Source organism: Nothoprocta perdicaria, unplaced genomic scaffold, assembly GCF_003342845.1.
Source record: "Nothoprocta perdicaria isolate Ctin4 unplaced genomic scaffold, notPer1 scaffold_0, whole genome shotgun sequence".
Taxonomy (NCBI): domain Eukaryota; kingdom Metazoa; phylum Chordata; class Aves; order Tinamiformes; family Tinamidae; genus Nothoprocta; species Nothoprocta perdicaria.
The window spans coordinates 2,926,301-2,945,522 of NW_020454092.1; the positions used below are offsets into that span (position 1 = coordinate 2,926,301).

General features: G+C 42.5%; 1 protein-coding gene and 1 long non-coding RNA gene across 2 annotated transcripts in view; both read left to right on the forward strand.

Annotated features, from left to right (window-relative positions):
• Window positions 1–4,998, forward strand: part of COBLL1 (cordon-bleu WH2 repeat protein like 1) — a 45,465-nt gene extending 40,467 nt beyond the window's left edge. The window contains exons 14-15 of the mRNA XM_026036726.1: window positions 459–626; window positions 3,667–4,998. Of these exons, the coding sequence (XP_025892511.1) occupies window positions 459–626; window positions 3,667–3,753 (255 nt within the window). The 3' untranslated portion in view covers window positions 3,754–4,998. The remainder of the gene's footprint in view (window positions 1–458; window positions 627–3,666) is intronic.
• A 3,800-nt stretch (window positions 4,999–8,798) lies between these two features.
• On the forward strand, window positions 8,799–10,792 carry LOC112948879. The gene is made up of 2 exons (XR_003249730.1): window positions 8,799–8,852; window positions 10,554–10,792. It is a non-coding gene; the product is annotated as an uncharacterized LOC112948879 (long non-coding RNA).
• The last annotated feature ends 8,430 nt before the right edge of the window (window positions 10,793–19,222 follow it).

The window sequence follows — 19,222 nt, forward strand, 5'->3', positions numbered from 1 at the left end:
GGAGACGGAACTTCTTGTGTTTCAGCTTGTGGCCATTACCCCTCGTCCTATCGCTGGCCACCAGTGAGAACAGCCTGTCCCCTTCCTCCCTGCATTCTCCCTTCCTGAACTTATACACATTAATCAGATCCCCTCTCAGCCTTCTCTTCTCCAAAGAAAACAGGCCCAGCTCACTCAGCCTCTCCTCATACGAGAGATGTTCCATTCCCTTAATCATCCTGGTTGCCCTTCTCTGGACCCTCTCCAGAAGCTCCACGTCCCTCCTATACTGGGGTGCCCAGAACTGAACACAGTACTCCAGGTGCAGCCTCACCAGAGCTGAGTAGAGGGGCAGAATCACCTCCCTTGACCTGCTGGGAACACTCCTCCTGATGCAGGCCAGGATCCCATTGGCCTTCTTGGCCACGAGGGCACAACTAAAGGCTGTTTTCCTTCTTTCTTCTTCCCTCCCTCGACAGACCAGCAGCTCTGTGAGCAGAGAGCAGGTGGGGGCAGGTGCCCCCGACCAGCCACCCGCTGCGGCCAAGGGGCAGCCCACGGTGCTGCCGCGTCCCGACCCCGAGCAGATCCACCGGAGCCTCCTGGCTGCCATTCGCTCCGGAGAAGCTGCTGCCAGGTTGAAAAGGGTGAGTTGCCCTCCGTGCCCCGTGCGGCGAGCGCAGCCCGGCCAGCAAAGCTGCCGGCTCCGGGCCCTGCGTGAAGAGCCGGCACATCTGCCTGAAGCGCTGCAAGGAATTTGTGCCTGGGCTATGGAAGAGAGCGGGGAAGAGGGTTTGATTTTGCAAAGAACACAGGAAATGCAAATGAAAACAAACAAACAACCCAAAACAAAAAAGCATACGTCCATATTTTCAAACAATACCAAACCAGAAATCATTCTCAGATGTGTTCAATACCCATAAGCTATCAGTGAAGTATCTCTTCCATGCTTATGGAATGATTTGAAGTGCTGTGTTTTTAGCTTCGTGTTGAAAAGTTCGTCTGAATTAGCTGCAGCCTTTGGCCAACAGGTAACTTGTGTTTTGAAAGTAGGTTTTTGGTTTTTGTGTGTGTGTGGTTTTTTTTTTTAAGCCTATATCAAGTCCTTAATTTTTCCAAAATATAGTTGAAGCCTCTTGCTGCTCTTTGCTGTCTTCAGTAGATTTTCAGTGTTTTGCCTACAGCCCTGGTTAGGTGACTGCATATACTTTCTTCCCCCACAGGCAAAAAACTATTACCTGATTTTTATTTTTTTTCTCTTTCCTACTAAAATTCATCCAATTCATTGCATACTTAAAAAAAATATATATATCACTTTAAATTTATGAACAGGCAGTGGAATGACAGTCTCACACAAAACTTTTTTGACCCCAGCATTAGCATTTTACCTTCTGTAGTGAAGAAAAATCCTGTTGTAGAAAGTTAAAGAAATCCAGTACATTTTGGTTCTCTTCCCTTTCCCACCTGCGGCTTGAAGAAACAAATGCTGTGTGAGCTGGTGGGTGGGTGATTTTTTTTATTTTTAAATAGAAGCCTTTGATTCTTTAGAGTCGAAATCTGAGCGGCCGTTGGGGTCTCAGTGCATTTTGGTGCCAGCCAGCTGGTTTCGGATATACAAGGCTGGTTCAGGGCAGCAGTGCAACCGCCTCTCCCTAGCCCTGCTCTCCTCCCGGTACTGAGGGGGAAGGTGTCCCCTCCCTGCCCGCCCGCCTGCCGCAATTGGAAGGTTCTGAGCGTGTTTGGGTAGGGGTTGACCCGCAGTCAGTGCAGGGGGAGCGTAGAACAGTGCAGTATTGCCTGGAACCATCTGTCACTACCCAAAAGTCACTTAAAAAACAGGATAAGAGTCAGCAAATGCTGTATTGTTCAGAGTCACTTAGAGGTCAGATCTGTCTGTTCTACCAGAAATAGCAGTTGAGCTTTTGCTTGCATATATTTTTATTAAAGTTTTTTCCCGAGGCATAACTGCCCTGCTAAAAACTTTTTTTTTAATGATTGTATAGGAAGTATGTATGAGCATGGCTCTCATCATGGTAACTTGTAACTTTATTTAAAAAGTGAAAATTCACAAAGTGCTCCTCAGAATTCGGGATGCCTGGTACACAAAGGAAAGGAAAACTTTGGTGTGTGGTTATTTGTTACTTTCTAATAGCGATGGTCTCGGTCGTTTCTCATAGGTTTATTTGATGTATATGGGTTTTTTTTTTCAGTATAGGTACAAGCATGTACTGGGAAGAAGGAGGAATTACCGAAAATCTATTCCGCCTCCCTCTCTCCCTTCCTTCTTCATAGGTAGATGTTCTTTCCCAGTGTATTTGCAGAGACTTGGGAGGGAGGGCTGTAATTTTAGGGAGAACTGATTGCAATGAAGATGATGCCAGAAGCAGAAAAATTGTGCAGCCCTGAAACCTGAAACAAGAGGAACCCCTCCCCTACACACACACACACACACACAAAGCAAACAAGCAAAACAACAATAGCAACAACAAAAGCCAAATGCAAGGAAGATACTACTGAAATTTTGCTGAATGTAAAATTGCAGACACTGCTGCCTTCGTTCCGACCCTAAGCACACGTGCAGTGCCCGTGTTCGTCCCCGGGGAAAAGGTGTTTGTGCCTGTGGCAGGATTCAAAAATTGTTCCTGTGTTTGACACTGAGAAGTAGCAGTAATCGGACAAATGAGACGTGAGCACCCAGCAGTGCTTCCCAGTCTTGGCAGAGCTGGGCTGAGCCTGGATGATCCCAGCCTGGATGAGAGGCGGCCCTCCTGGCTGTGGGCCGCACGCTGCCATCAGCACAAGGCTGCGTTTGAGTCATGCCAGGGGCTCTCAGGTGCCCGCTCGTCTCCCCTCCTTGGGCTCTCCCTGTGTTTTCCATTCCTTCACTTCTGAGGGAAGCGCTCGGAACAAGAGAGACAAGTGCCAGCATCACTAGTCAAATGCTTTGTTTTTTTCCCCTTGTTTTACTTAATAAGCGGTCAGTTTACAGTGTCAAGATCTGTGGTCTTTTGTGTTTGCAGTCTTTTTTGTTGAATGAGGCCTTCAATAATTACTAACCTAAAATGGGTCAAGTGAGGTTCCTTTGTGATTGTTTTCCTCTTTGGAGTATTGTGGCCGTGGTCGGCACACCGTGCCGGGGCGGGCGCTTCTCACGACCGCGGGACGTGTGGACTCTGCTTGTATTCCTTGGTTTACACATCCGCATGGAAAACAGGTTCTTATATCAACCCTGAAAGTTACAGTTACCTCTTGCTAGAAGAGACTGTTTTCATGTCATAGCTGAATGTTAAAAGATTTTATGTTAGAGATCAATTTTATTCAATATTTAATGAAAATGTTTTGTTTGAAGTGAAAATATTTCACTCACTTCTAGTTGAGTCCTTCAAACCTGCTTGAAAAAATATGCAGTTTTGAATAGTAATATATTTAGTTTTTAGTTAGGATAAATGTGTTTTAAATAGCTTGGTGTTTCACTGTATGTACTTGGTTTGGAAATCACCTCAGAGTTCTCTGAGATGAGAAGAACATCTGGGTCCATGGTTATGGAAGTAACAGTATTTCTAATTTCATGAACAGACTTCTCTCTGCAGTATGTAGGGCAACATACTACAGAGTACAGAGAAGAATCTCAAAAGTCATGTTAATATCATTTATTGTAACTATTTCTTCTTTTTCTCCTGCCTCCAGGTTGGTCCTCCACCAAATGCTATGTCTGTTAATGGAAGAGCCAGGCTGACTCATCTATATTCTACAGAAGCAAAAACTAATCACTAGATGTTATACCAAATATTTTGCACTTTACTACTGCTTCATAGGCCATCTGAATACTAACTACGAATGATTGAAAGTGTAAATGCAAGTAGATGTTAATATATTTTTGTCAATTGGTATAGGAATTTCATGTTGGGTCCTTTGCGCAGGAAAGATTATTAGACTGTATAAATTATGGTAATATTTTGCCTTTTTCTCTTTATAAAGCTGATAATGCTGCTAAAAAGGTTTAAGAAAAGGTGCAGATGAACTTCACTTGTGTTGGGATGAGAATCAAAAATTTTTGATTTCAGCCTTCAAGACTGAACAATATGTAGTAGTATACTGAAAATACAGGTTTCTCTAAATGTAAGAATTTTAGATGAGTAATTTTGTAATTGTGTAATACTTTAACAGATTGTATGAATTTAAATCTACCAAATGTTGCCTCCATATTATTTTGTTAAATTAAATTTGTAATTAGTAGAGAATCTTAATTATATTCAATACTTTTGTTTCTCTAAAAAATGGATATTTGTTTTTGTTCCTTCAGCTGAAGTAGTTGAGCTAAGTATTTTTAATCTTTCTTTTTTTCCTGGTAGCACAAAAAAGATCAGGACATAAATTATTGGAAATTTTTGTACTACTTCAAAACTTTTCTTAACGGTAGCACTACATGACTTTCTGGTCTGCTCTTTAAATATCTGTATATAGTATCAAGGTAGTATTCATATAAGCAATATCTTTTGAGAACCAAATCTATTTTAAAAGTCATCAGCATATAATCACTTACCAATAAAATACAAATTCCAGTTTTTGATATTAATAGAAGAAAAAGTTTTCACTGAAAGTTTGACTAAAGAATGAACTGCTTGGGACTTTTCACGTAAAATATTTTAATCTTTGGACAGCACAGTAAAAGAATTAGAATGCATACTTGTGTCTGAGAGCCTCTATTTATAAATTAAGCATTAGATATGAAAATGGGAGCATACATAAAAAGAAAATGCTTTGTGTTATATTTTATCTATTTTGCATTTTTTGGCAAGATAATAGATTTTTGGGGGCAGGGGTGGAAATGTGATGACAGTCCTGATGAAATAGCTATATTGTGGATACATGCAGCACTTGCAGGTGTTTTTGCCAATATAAAGTATTTTCTTGATGGACTGGATTTAAATAAAAGTAATTGTATTAATTTTTATTCCTTAACACTGTATTTATTGTGTACCATAGAGACATTCTGTAACTCAGTTTCAGAAACTGATTTATAATTGTGCATTTCGAAGGGTTATTAATGGTTTGCTGCCACTTTTTTGTGCAATAATCTGAAAAGCCCTATATTACTTTTATAGTGGATTATTGATTACAAGCAAAATAATGTTAACTTAATGATAAATCCCTTCCAGGATTGTCCTAGTAAATAAAATATTATAAATACTGCTGATGAACATTTGTTCATGTGTTGTTGTTCTCCCATGTTTGGTCTTCTATAGTTTAGTCCCCTATAAATGTATTACTACTTCCTCGTCCTCCTTCTCCCAGTTCTTTTCTCCAATCAAGGGCTAATTTCAGAACCTGCATGGTAGTTCAAAAGGTCTTTTTTCAGGATCGAATGGCAAAAGAATCCACCACCCGGAGAATGGTGAGCTAGAAGAGGTAGATACCTTTTTTTTTTGTTTTGTTTTCTTCTGCTGGGATTTAGATTTTCCCCTTTCACTATATCTTGAGGGACAAACCTGAAAATTTTAACTCTCTCCCAGGAATCTAATAAATAAAAATGTCAGTGGTCATTGGGACACTGAAATTCCATGTTTCAAACGTTACTGGACAGTACGTAACTGTCCCGGGGAGGCTGCGCTGCTGAAGGGATCTCAGTGTTGGCCCTCGGGTGCCCCGGAGGGGGTTCCGTGCTTGTTCTCAGGCCTTTGTATTTTCTGCCAAAGACAACTGAAAGTAGTTCACGTGACTGCAATTTAATCTGCATGCAGTGATAGAAGATTGTACAATATTTTCTGTTCAGTTGGACTGTGGAATCAGATTGCTCTGGGTTGGGGGAAGATCAAACAACCTCGCTTAGTTGTTGCTTTCTTTGGCTTTGACTACAAAGTTAAACAACTGTATATTCCTTAGTCCCGTATGTTAAAAGTGCATTGCCCTTTCATGTGAACTCCTGAGGGCAAAATACTGTGTTATGTAATAGAGATTCAAACCACAAACACTTCAGTTTAAGTTTAGGGTCTGTGTGGAACTTGCTTGATACTTAAATGAAATGTCTGCGCGCAAGAATAGCGTGAAATTGTTCACTGGGATTTTTTGTTACTAGCTGGCAATATAATTTAGCAAAATTTTTTTCCACCTTTCTTCCAGAGTGTATGTATAAGACACTTTAAAATCTTCCTTTTATATATCTAATGATGTACATATCAAACTGTCACTGATTTAATGTTGTATTTTTTCTGCATCAGGTTATGTAAACTGTAGGTCTGTAAATCTTCTGAATCTCAGTTTACTGTGGAAAATATGTAGCATGACTAGAAATGCTTGTTAAATATTCCTTCAGATGTGAAAAAAGCAAGTTTTGAATTGAACTTAGAAATTAAAAAATTGTAGTTGTCAGTGCAGGGATCTGCTGCTACCTCTGCCGTGACCAGAGAATGCCAAAGCAATGGGGGCACTGCACCCTTTTTTGCAGGCATTTTTTTTTTTCATATCTGAGTTTCATAACTTAAATGTTCAACAAATGTGTAATAGTTGAAGTGTTCTAACTTCTTAAAGCATGAAAGATCCCCAAACGTTTAACAGCACACAATTAGGTGGACCTAATCACTTCATTAATGAAATAGTGTCACTTAAGCTCTGCAGCGGCTTTGGTTAGACACATTGCCCTGTCAAAGCACCTGAGGATGACTAAAGTACCAATGGTTCTTGAAATACTCAAGTGTTTCTGTTTTAGAAGTGTCACAGCGCCTTCCCAACTGTCTCTGGTCATTTCTAAAATGTAAGTTTAAGCTTGCTGTGATTTATGAATGAGAATATTGTGTGTTGTAGTCACTAATGGGAGAGTCAGTGCTACCCGAACTTGCATGCAGAGGTCAACATTACTAATATGAAACAGGGACTAATTTAACACCAAAGCAATTCCCCAGAAAGACATAGCATTAGTTATTATTTAAATTCCATATGTGAAATGAGGCTTCATCACAAATTACAGACTTGGCACAGAGCTGACTGTATGAGTTTATATTATTACCATTGCATAGAATAGAATGGACATAGTGTTGTTTTATTTTTATGTATTAGTTATCTAAATTTCAACATGAAAGATTAGAAAAAAAACAGTGTGTTCCATATATCAGAAAACTTGTTAATTCTGAAGTAAGCTGATACGGAAGCTGCAGGCCTGGGAACACAGAACTTACCCATGTACCATAAATAGTGAATTTAAACTAAAAAGATCAGGTTATCACATCAAGTTATATGAGTACTTTGAAGAAGTCTAATGGCTGACAGAATTTTTGTTCAAATAGGGGTTCAAATCACTTGAAGTGCTGAAACTGAAGTGTGTTTATGGATAATTGCCTGGCACATTTCACTCAGATACATAAAAATGTGGTAGAATAGTCTCTCGCAAATGCCAAAGGGAAGCTGGGAATGGAGAACGTAATCACTTACAATACAGCATGTCTGGAGAGCTGATACTTGTATCCTCTACAGAAATAATTTCACATGTCTACTGACTGAACAGAGCTCTTATTCCTCCTTTTTTTTTTTTTTTTTTGGTTGAAGGGAGAGAGAGGGAAAAAAAACGCAGCAGCCTCTGCTTCATCCTCTAACGCAGCAGGATTATCATAGAATCATAGAATGCCGAAGGTTGGAAGGGACCTCAGAGGTCATCGAGTCCAACCCCCTTGCTCACGCAGGGTCACCTAGAGCACGTGGCACAGGGCTGCATCCAAGCGGCTTTTAAAGATCTCCAAAGAAGGAGACTCCACAACCTCTCTGGGCAGCCTGTTCCAGTGCTTTGTCACCCTCAACAGCACTTTATCTAGTGCTGTTACCAATCTGTGATGCACTACATCAGAATGCGGAACGGCAGTGACACGTCACCCAGGAGCCTGCTGCCGCTTGCTTAGTTTCAGGTCTTCCCTTGGACTGCTAGGCAGGACTGACCGTGTAGAGCCTGCTATATTTGATACGACCGTAGCAGAACAACTGCAGCCAGGTGGAAGACGATGAACGGAGGCACTGCGTGGTGGATCCCATCAGCAAAAGCCGTTGCATTTCTCATGCTGCCATGTGTCAGTGAAACCCGTGCTCTGCGAGACGGAGCCAGTTTGGCCGTGCAGGCGGGGGTCTCGCGACGGGTGGCTCAGCTCTGAGGTGCGGTTGCTGAGCAAGGCCCCGCGCCGGGCAGCCGCAGGTCTGACCTTCAGCGCCTCGGCAGCGTGACCAGGTGAGGCAAGGACTGAAGAAGGGCATCATGCGTGAGGGGCTTTTGTTTTGTTTTGTTTTGTTTTTAATATCAGAAAACTGAGAGAAGCGCAGGAATGCCGGCAGCTATGTGATTAGGTGCTCTCTTTCCAAGGACTCGTACTGTTAAACCTCCTTAGAAACCGCAGTCTAATGCTTCTTTAATCGCTGGACATTCTGGAGGGAGGCCTGGAAGAGGCTGTGAGGCCCCTGGTGGCCCCGGCTCCTGGAGCTGCCGCGATTCGGGCGTCTCTGGAGGGCTGAGGACTCAGAGCTCTGAGAAGGCGCTTGCCCGAGGCTCCCTGGACCAAGGCTCGTGAGGGGATGGGAAGAGGAGAGTTATTACAGTTCCCATAACAAGGAACATACAGGGCAAGCACAGGGCTAATGGGGGCTCTGCGTGCAGCGAGCACAAGACCAGCACAACCTGGACGCCCAGAATTCTCCTGGCGCTGTCCCGTTGGAACTTGCGAGAGCCGGAGAAAGGGAGGGTTGGGAAAGTTGGCTTCAGGACTGCACCTGAGGGTGGTGGGTTGGTTTATTTATTTATTCTTTGTCTGGTATTCATTTATTTGAAAAAAATGAACATTTCAAAAAGGGTGAAGAGAATTCAGGGTCTACTAGACCATCTCTCCAGAGAAAGGAAGTAGGTGAGTTCTTTTTCTTATGTGACTACTACATTCATTCAAAACCGTAATCTGGTGGTAATGTGAAATATAAATTACCTGATCATCCCTGGGCAACAGTGATACAGCAGAAACCTGGCTGGAACCTAGCAGGAAAAGTGGAGGCTTTCCTTCCAGAAAGTGGAGGAAAAAAAAGTGGCTATTTCTTGGATTGTGTTATGACTCTTCAGACTGTGTGGAAAAGGTGGAAGAAAACTGTGGTGAGAGAGAAAAGAGAGAGAAAACAAGAACTAAAATATCTTTAGAGACCTTTCAGGAAGGACTAAAAGAATAAGATTCATTTAGTATAAATGCAACAGGCTGACTGGGACAACGTAACCATCTCTCAACAGTAAGAGTCACTGCAGCAGGGAAAGTGAAGCTGCAGTCCGTATGTTTGTTCTGGATTTAGAACATGAGGGAGTAATGGCTGTACTGGGTCATGCTGAAAGGCTGTTTAACCTATTACCTGCCTTCTGGCAATGATCAAAAGGTGATGCTAGGGGAAACACGTGTGATCAATATCCAGCAAATTTTAGCTCAAATTTCTCAGCCAAGATGTCTATGTATTTTATATTCCTGAATGGTTCTGTCTTTCAAGAGCTTGTCTAATGATTCTTTCAGCTCCTGTAAACATTGAACAGTGATGGTGCTGCGTGGCAAGGAGTTCCTTGGCTTAATGATGCACAGTCTGAAGAACTGCTTTTTTTTTTTTTTTTTTTTCGTTTATTTTGATTCTACTTGCTAACTTAATTTTATTTAAGACTTAACTTGTTAATTCCCATTCGTGCTCTTTGTGCCACTCGTGCCTTTCCCTGAGCGAGAGGCTATGCCGTTGAGCAAGAGGCTGTACCGCTGGCCTTGGAGATGCGTATGCTTTTGCCCTTGTAGCTATTGGATGCCACCAGAGTTCATAAACACAAAGATATAGGTCTGAGCACATCTTATACTACACTGCTCTCCACATCTTGGGAAAAGGGAAATTTTTTTTAGCTAGATTTGTCTTTCAAATTTGATGCATTTGCTGTTTGCATGTTTCTCTCTGAGTTGCTCCTCTTTTTGGCACACTCTGTAAGTTCCTGCTTTGGCATGGGTGTCAGCCCACACAGCACAGCCTTCCCATGAGGCTTCTCTTTGTCTGGTGAGGTCTGATAGACAGTTCTTCAGGGCAAATAATGAAAGAAGGCTTTTGTCACGGTGAGCCACCTGCAGGAGAGGATCTGCCTGTGTTCTGTACAAGATCAAGAATTTATGAGAGGAGTTTGTGTGTAATAATTGTGAGGTACCATATATCCAGCTAGATGAAACCTTGCTAAGTTGCATTTATTCACAGGTGATCACAGGATGATTTATTTATCAGATGATCACATCTGAGTCACAGGTTCACAGCTGATCTTTTGAACTGACTATAGTGCACAAAGAGCCTACAAACTTGAAGCTGTGATATACAGGCTGCTCAATTTGTTGTCATAGTTGTTCATCTCAGTGGATAAGAAGATTATTTGGGCATGCAAGATGCACAAGCTTTATTCTGCACAGGAAATGTCAATCCACTTTTCTGATGGGAATTTCTATTGAATTTATTTCTTAAATTGGCAGCAATTACCTTTTGAAATCCATCACCACCATACTGTGTTTGATTATAATAGTTTGTCCAATCTAACTCACCATTTGCAATTTTTCCAGGAAATCATCAAAGCATCGGTACATTTTCTAGCAGCGAGAGAGGAGGAACGGGGCAGCTTAGCTGGCTGGCAGCCGCCTTGGGCACGGTGAGCTGGAGCCCAGATCATGGAGTGAGAGGAGCAGAGCCGGCCTGTGGACAGCAGCCAGGAATCTGGATCACCACAGGGAGGAGGCAGGGTCAGGATTGAGCCAAGACGTGTGTTCAGAGCTCTGTGTCCGGAGCAGCCGGCTCCGTGGCAGGAGGCTGCGACTCAGCCGGAGCACTGAGTGCTGGGCCTGGCCTGCAGGGCTGTCGGGTGGCGCGTGGCCCCGGGCGGTCACTGCCGTCACTGCCACGGCTGCAGCAGCCGAGCCGGCTTGCGGCGGCCACCAGCGCAGGCAGCCGCGGCGCGGGGAAGGAGGCGCTTGCGGCCCTTGGGCAGCACGGCCGTGAGCGGGAGGTGCCCGGCCAGAGCAGCGGGCCACGGAGGCAGCGGGCAGAGCTGGGCACTGCACAGCTCCGTCGCTCACAGCGCATGGAGGGGAGGCCTCGTGGAGAAAAAAATGTGAAAAATGGGGACCTGTGGGCAGGTTATCAATATGGATCTCTCATCCCCTTACAATGAAAAGGGTGCGTTAGGCAATCGACTGTAATAAAATTTTCACTGTACTGAATCACTATATTGAAGATTACTGTAAAGCCGCAGTGTAATGAACGCAGTGTATTTGCAGCGCGAGCGCTTATGAGTACAGCTATGCAGGAATCTAGAGCAGGCAGAATCCATCTGCCTTTCGTTCAAATACTCTTTGTAGTCTGGCTTGCAATTAAGCAGTGTTTTCTCCTGAATTATTTCTGCTGATTATTAACTTACTTTGTATTTTAATGTTAAAGTGAAACATGTTTAACTCTCTCTTTAAATGAACTACCTTTGTGGTGGTATTTTTAGATGGATCTTTTGATGCCTTTTTAATGGTACATTAAAACTTAATGAACGCTGAGTAAGAGTAGAATCCCTATGGAAGCACATATGGTATCCACATTAATACTGAATGAATGCATAATGATCAGTAAAATTTCTGTGATTTCCACATGAATCAACAGTGATGAGCCACTTAGTGTTACACTCAATTACATCATGTTTAATTTATGTAGCATTGTTTGGACATTATGTTGAAAATGTCTTTAGTAAATCATTGAGACTCTAATTGAGCCTCCATTTCTGTGACAAATTGCACTGTAAACATTAAATTCATTTTTTACACAACAATTAATTTATGTTGAAGCCTGTTTGCAAAGGGTCAACAATTTGATATATCTTCACTATTACTCCTGAATAATGGAATCCTAGCACAAAACCAAATTACGGTACCTGTTAAATTATTTCTGTTCCCTTAGTGGTGCAGGAGCCGGGCGTTGGGAAGGCATTAACTGCCGGAGCCCTGGAACCACGGGCAGAACCTCACCTGGGCGGTGGCTGCCGCGCGGTGACGCCGGGACAGCTCCTGGGCTGCGACCGCCGGCCTCGCCGTGCTGCTGCAGCCCCTCCTGCGGAATGGGTTAGCACCTCACTTTAGCACCAAGGGCTCTGAAACTGCAGCCACAGCCTGACAGGGGTAGCTGAAAGGGTGGCAAGGGAACATACCCTTTTGTTCAGTCTTTGAGCTCTTCTCATAATACCTGTCTGAGTTTGTATCTAATATCCTACATAGGACAAGCAAGCCAGGAGCTCCCCGCTTTGGGTGATCATCTGGCAGCCTGTGCAGATGAAGATAATCCTGCCTTATTTCCAAAGCACTACCGAAGAGTGAGGACCTGCTATATCTCCTCCTCTGTTTTCTTGTAGTACACTGAAAATGGGCTGCCTCCACACTGAGATGAAGGCTCTGCAAAGGGCGACTAGTGCCCAGAGGAGTATCCCTAATCAAAACCTGCCGCTGAAACATCCCGTGCGGCAACAGAATTCCCAATGATACAGGACATAGACTTACCAAAGGAGGCTGCCTCTTTCCAGGCTGGCTCAACATCACAACTGAGAACATACAGGTATCTGATTCTCATAAAAATAGTACAAATAAATCCACTTTGCAGGAGGAAAGTGGAAATAAGATAATTCAAATCCCCCTAGCAACAGCACATCTGGCTTTCGCCTTTCTCATGAGCCCTTCCTGCACTGACTCCAGAAGCGTCAGCCCGGCGGACTGTGCCCGCGCTGCCTCCCAGTGCGCTCCGCCGTGCCTTTCTGCAAAGATGCCTTGCAGGACAAGCCCAGGGCTGCCTGTTCTGTTCGGCCAGCGTGGCCACCTGAGCTGCTATCCGCACCGGGCTGCTTTTGGGCAGGGAAGATGCCCTCTCCCCTAGTACCTTAGAAGGGAACGTGCGCTCTCCAGCCCCGAGGCTGCTACTTGTCTCTGCTCTGTCAGGCCAGGAAGGTCTTGGCAAGAGTCTGTCTGGCTTTTTCTCCTCCAAGCACCTGCTCAGATTATAGTCTTCGCTTAGGCAAGTTTGTCACTAAGGGGTTGTCTCATTCAGGTGTCTCAACAAAGTGGGGGAGAAAACAGAGTTTGGACCAAAAGTCACGGCAGCTATAAAAAAAAAAAGGTTAAAGAATTTTTAGCTTCTGCGTGTTTTCTGCACTAAGTACTCATGAAGAATGAACCAGGCACTGCAACCATTTAATTTTACAGAGCAAATGTTTATCCTCTATGGTTATATGAAGTTAACGTGTGTATTTACTCCTCTTTTTGATCTTCTGTATTTTGATTGTCTGGTACCTTTAAAGGTGTCTAGTAAACAGCTGACCAACAACTTGCTACAGCTGCAGACAAAGAACTTTCTAACGATGTCAATCATAACAAAAGCAGCTCTCAGCTTCCTGGATTGCTGAAAAATGCAAATTCAGACCTTTAACAATTGCAGCTCAGGCTTTCATTTCTGACAGCAAAGAGAACGGAAAAAAGCCTTTCCATCCTAAAATGCTCTAAAAGAAGCTATTAGGATTTTTTTTTAAATTACGATTCACTTCATTCCTACTAGAATTAGTAAATGAAATAAAAGAAAGGATACTGATAGAGAAACGTTTCATTTTGTTTTAGAAGTCCTTTTCTTGGTTTATATTGATAAGTTTAATGATTCTATTCTGATTTCAGAATTTTATACTAAGTTAAATTAATTCAGTTTTAATCTGAATGAAGTATTGACTAACTTACTGGCTATGATGAAAAATATGCATATGCTACCAAAACAGAATGTATTTGCTAAATATATATATGTTATATACATATAAATCTGAAGTACACTTCCTTATATACACTTTTTAGCTGTGTAACTATTGCTAATTTGTTCTGTAGTTATATATTTTTAAGACTGTCATATATTAATATATTTCAAATTAGATATAATAAGGTTATAATACCACTCTAGTCTTTGCTATAACACTAATATAAGACATAGTGCAAGAAAATAATCGAACGGATGCCTTCAGCTGCACGGTGACTGTACAAACAGACTTCACAGTAAATTAGATTTCTTTGACTGGTGTTGTGCTTACAGTGATATAATTCATGTTTCATAACTCTGAAGAAATAACAAAGACATTGTAACCAGAATTGTGTCAATTTGAATAAATTTATTATGAATTGCTTTGCTTTTAAAAGCTCCCAATATGTTATAATAGAAGCCTACGTCCTTGCTTGAGAGCTAGCCAACCTATTTTGTAGAAAAACAAATAGGATTATAAAGTCTTAACAAATCCCTTAATATTGGGGTTTCCTTTCAAATAAACAAAAGGAAAATGTTCTAAAGATACTGGGCTAGTCAAAGAGCTTGTAATATATCTTTGTTTTAAAGGTGCTTTGGAAGTTTATATGCCTTCTACTTAGATACATGCAGAAACTGATGAGCTTGTGGAAATGATGTGCACTTTTGCCCAAACTGAAGTAGCAAAGCAGCAGAATCCAGTCTATGCCAGAATTCAGCTTTCTTCACCTCTTGCTGGACTGCAGTTGCATTTGGACTGAATGCAACAAGCAGGGGGCTGCTTCCAGCTACAGTACGAAATAACTGCTCCAACTAAAACCACACAGGTTGGCAGAATGTAAACTGAAATTTAGGCAGGGCGTGATCTGACACTTAGACAAAGCACCAAAGATACTGCAGCAATGAGGAGTTTCATGTACCACCTTTAGGGACACGAGACGGCTTTAGTGATATTCCCTTCTTCCTTGGCACCCTGGTGTTGGCTCTGAGGCTCTAGCCTGGCAGCACCCTATCGGGGGAGATTCAACCCCAGTTGTCGCCGCCACAGGATGCAAAACTTTCAAATTTACTTGATTGGCTCGAATTTCTTAAGGAATTTGCCTGTTGGGCTGCATTTTTACCAGCAGACGTTTTGACAGATGAGCTAGTGTTTCCTCCCACGTGTTTTTCATGTTCTGTGGCTAATTGGACAGCTGTGTGACAGAAGTGCTTGCCTCTTCTTTAGGTGGAACGGGTAATAACTGTGAGTGATCTAGTGGTACAGAAATCTAGTACTGCGAAAGAATGGCAACTTCGGCGCCTAAATTGCTTTGTAAATACCTGGACTTTCTTTATGAAGAAGGAATATAAAAGTCCAATAGTTCTTGGATAATAGAAAAAAGTTCAAGCAGGTTAGAAGTCTGAAAAATACATTGCTATTGTTTTAAAAAGGAAGGTCAAAGAAGGTAAAAAAAAAAAAAAAAAAAGTTGATTTCTCATCCTGAATTCTCAAGGAAGTAAAATAGATGAAGCTAAATTCACAAAACAGGAGGAGGGCACTGAAGGTTAAACTTAAAAGGGTTGAATGGCCATAATAATCTCCCTAATTTTAGAGGTGATCTTTGTACTCCTGCTGCCCATATGCTTCAGATATATTGGATGTTAAATTTCTTTGAAGTCAGGTGCAAATTATTTATGAACTTGTTCAGTAGCCAGCATTTTTCTCAATTTTTCATCCCAAAGGAAAATTTTTGCAAGACTTCTTAGTAAAGTTTAGAGTGTCACTGTGAGAAAGAACATCGTGTGGAACGATGCTGTGTGTGACTACTTGTGTCTCCTTCATAAATATATAAAAGTAGACTGGAAAGGTTCAGTCTTAGATTTGAATGTTCAGTTTCATGGAATTGTTCTATTTCTCACCATAAAGTCAGGAGTATTACAAAAAAAAATTTCAAAATGGACTGGCTACTATACACTTCCACGGCACAACTTTAATAAACATAAAAGCAAAAGAAAGGATGATTTTTATTTTTTTCTTCCTCCAGGTCATAGGAGAATAAATCACATTTTGGGCCAGATTTAAAGCTGACTCACTGTCAGGAGTGCTTCAGTATTAATATCTTTTATCTGTGTTATTTTTAGAAGCAAGGAGCCTTCATTATAGTTGCAAAGAAGGATGGCCTGGTTGCTAGAGTGCTAATTTTGGACTTGGAGTTTACATTCCTTCCTCAACCACCAATTCCATTAGATCTGGAGAAAATCACTTAGCAATTTAATTACATTGTCTAAATCGTGTCATCTGACTAAGATACTAAGTCAGTTCTCCTTGCGTTCCCAATGCAGTCACAGGAGACAAAGACGAGATCTTACGGGACAGTTCTCGGCACTAAAAGCTTTAGGCGTTTGTAGTTGAGTCTTCCATCTCTCTCCATGGAAATGAAGGGCTTTTATGTTTAATCGCTAATCCAGCTTGGTCTCATGTCTACTGCCAAGTATTCTGAATAACCATGTAGGGTTAATTTTTAAAGACATTCAGGCACATAAAGATGCAAACATTTACTCATCCGTATGAAGGGAATAAATACACTAAAATGTTTGGTGCGCTGATGTTGTGGTAATTAGGTTCATGATAAGTGCTGAGATTGTCATTGTTAGAGAGGGTTCCTGAATTACAGACATTTGCATTAATAACCTTTTAATATAATAACTCCCAAGTCATCAGCACTATGCTTTTAAAATAAGAACAATGGGTTGCTTTTTCAAAGGTTTATTCAATACTGCATTCCCTGGATATGGATTTCCTGGAAAAATACTTGAGAAAAAGCAAACGTCCTTTCTCTTTCTAAACTCTGCAGGATTCCTTCATTCCAAGGAGTACTAAATGTCCTAACAGAGATGGATTAAAGGGGTTGCAGGGAGGGAGTACCTTAGCAATTCCACCTGGCCAGCCAAGCCTGTGCTGGATGTACTCTCTGTCTTTCCATTTCAGGGCCCGTGCTCAAGACATCCCACATTCCGCGTGCTCAGGCAGAATGCTCTGGAGATGGCTTTGCAGCAACATGGGCTGTTTTCTAGTGATTCCAAAAGCGAAAAACTCACCTTCACCTCATGTGCCTGCAGACATGTATGCAACCAGAGTTTCTTTTTATTATAAGTTTTCTCGAAATTGGAGAAAAAAATATATATGGGAGAGGATTACTTCCTGTTTTCTTAGATATTGAAATAATGAAAGCTACAAAGCCCCGACTTTGCAATGCAATGTATCGAAATTATTAGAATTTTAGTTTTGTTAGGTAAAGTCATGGTGAGTCTCTCGTGAGCTTCATGTTACAGAAGCAAAGAAGAAATAACATGAATGAAGTTCTGGCACCTGAGTACAGTGCCGTTTAAATGTCCTAGGATGTTAGCTTTTTTAGAGGAACTGATAAAGCATTAATTATCACAAATATTTACAAGTTGTGCACAAGTTCAAGTAATCTGGAGATTTACACACTATTACCTTCTTTTTTTATGACTTTATGAAAGGTTTATCAGGACTGAGCGCAAGTGTCTTCAGTTGAACACAGAGCACAATAAGAGAGGGAAATGCAGTAATTTCCCTCCATTACTATTCCATCATGTCAAATATTTGACACTGCAACATTAGTTCAGATTCCCTAAGACTCCCACAAATCACCACAGCAACACGCACTTTACCCATCAGAAGGCTGCTCCTAGACTAGCAGCTTTAAGCCCATTACACGAAGGCCTAGACACTGATGAATCTATCCATACGTCCATAATCCTTCCATGAATATTCACTCTGGACTACAGTATTTTTTTGCCATTAGGAAGGAACTTATGCCCCAAGGAAGTCCAAAGTTGGCCGGTGCAGACCACATCACCCAACACACTCTCTGTTATAGTCATGGACAAATGATCGAGTTCCTGCAGCCTTGCAGTGCCTGAGGCAGCACAAGGAAGTAGCTCAGAAGCAGAAAAAAATAAAAACTTTAAGCCAACTATTTTCTTAATTTTGTTAATTATTACATTCAAGTGAAATTATAATGGCATCATTTTTTGTTGTTCTTTCCTACAAATTATTCCTTTTTTTTTTGCTGTCATGACTCATTAGAATCCTAGCAAGGATACGTTGAAGCATACAGGTACTTATTTGCTAATATTCCTGCTAAATGTGTTTTTTACCTGCTGGCCATTTGAACACAATTACATGACTAAGCTAAAGACACAAAAATGCTACCCCTGTGTCAGGTTGCAGCTATGTAACAACTTGTGCAGATTGGGTGGAGAGTCAAAATGTATTTCCCTTTCATGGCTGAACTTCTCAGTGCTGACTCACACCAGTGCACAGGTGCCACCTGAAGGTTCTTGTCTGTTCCTCACCCTAGTTTCCTACCGAGAAGGCAAAGCTGTTTTCCCTTCCTTCCCTTCTTCTGAAGAAAGTTTAAAGAGACAGACTTCTGCCAGCGAATCAATTAGACAAAAATCAGTGGTCTCGCCTCTGCAAACGTGTGTGAAGGTAGCAGCTCGCAAGCAGCGCATAATCCAATCCACCACCCGGCACTGCAACATTCCGGGTAGGTTTGCCAGGCGCTGTGCAAATTCTTAATCATCTTGCACTCTTCAGCTGTCCGTGTAACAGAGAATGAACTGTTCAGGGGACAAGGAATCCCTAGTTTCCATTGAAAATAAACGTCCTGCAAAATCATCTGTAACTCAGCCAAAATTAAAACTGTGTTGCTTCTATTAAAAAAAAAAAATTTTTCTCCATAATTGTGATCTTGGCTTCTGTGTGAGGATTTCTTCAGGGGGTTCAAGAGCGAACCACGTTTACGCTAGGCATTCTGCATTTCCAATAGGATCATATCCCCAGGCATGTCTCAGAGTGAGCCAAGTCCTACTAGGAGGGTTTCTGTACGCTGCTCTTGCCAGGGGTTGGGCTCTGTTTAACTCATCACCTGTGCTGGATTCAGAGCCTTGGTTTCACCTCTCCACTCTGTGCCGCTAACTGCTCCTGGCACCGGGAGCGGGTGTTTGTGCCGGGGTGGGGACGGTCGGAAGCAGCCGCACAGACCCTGGTGCCGTGGGAGGCCGTAGCACAAACGGCCTTTATGTCCCTGCTCTGGTGGCCGCTGGGTGCTTCCACCACCCGTGTGTCTGGCACCAGCGTGAGTTTCTTTTTCACTTTTTCTTCCCTCCCTCTCTCCTCCCTATCCCAGTGTTCTTCATTGACAGTTTCTCCGGGGCATCCCCATAACTCATGGAGGGCCTGGGCAGCCCAGGTAACCACTGGCGATGCGCTCGGAGCTGCTCGGCAGGGAAACGGACACGCAGCCGCCTCTCCCCGGGGGCACTGGCGCGGCGCGGCGCCGCGCGGGATCGGCCGTTGCAGGCGTGGGGCGCGCGTCCCGCGCGGCGCCCCGGTCTCGGCCCGGCCGCGGTGCTACCGGCGCCG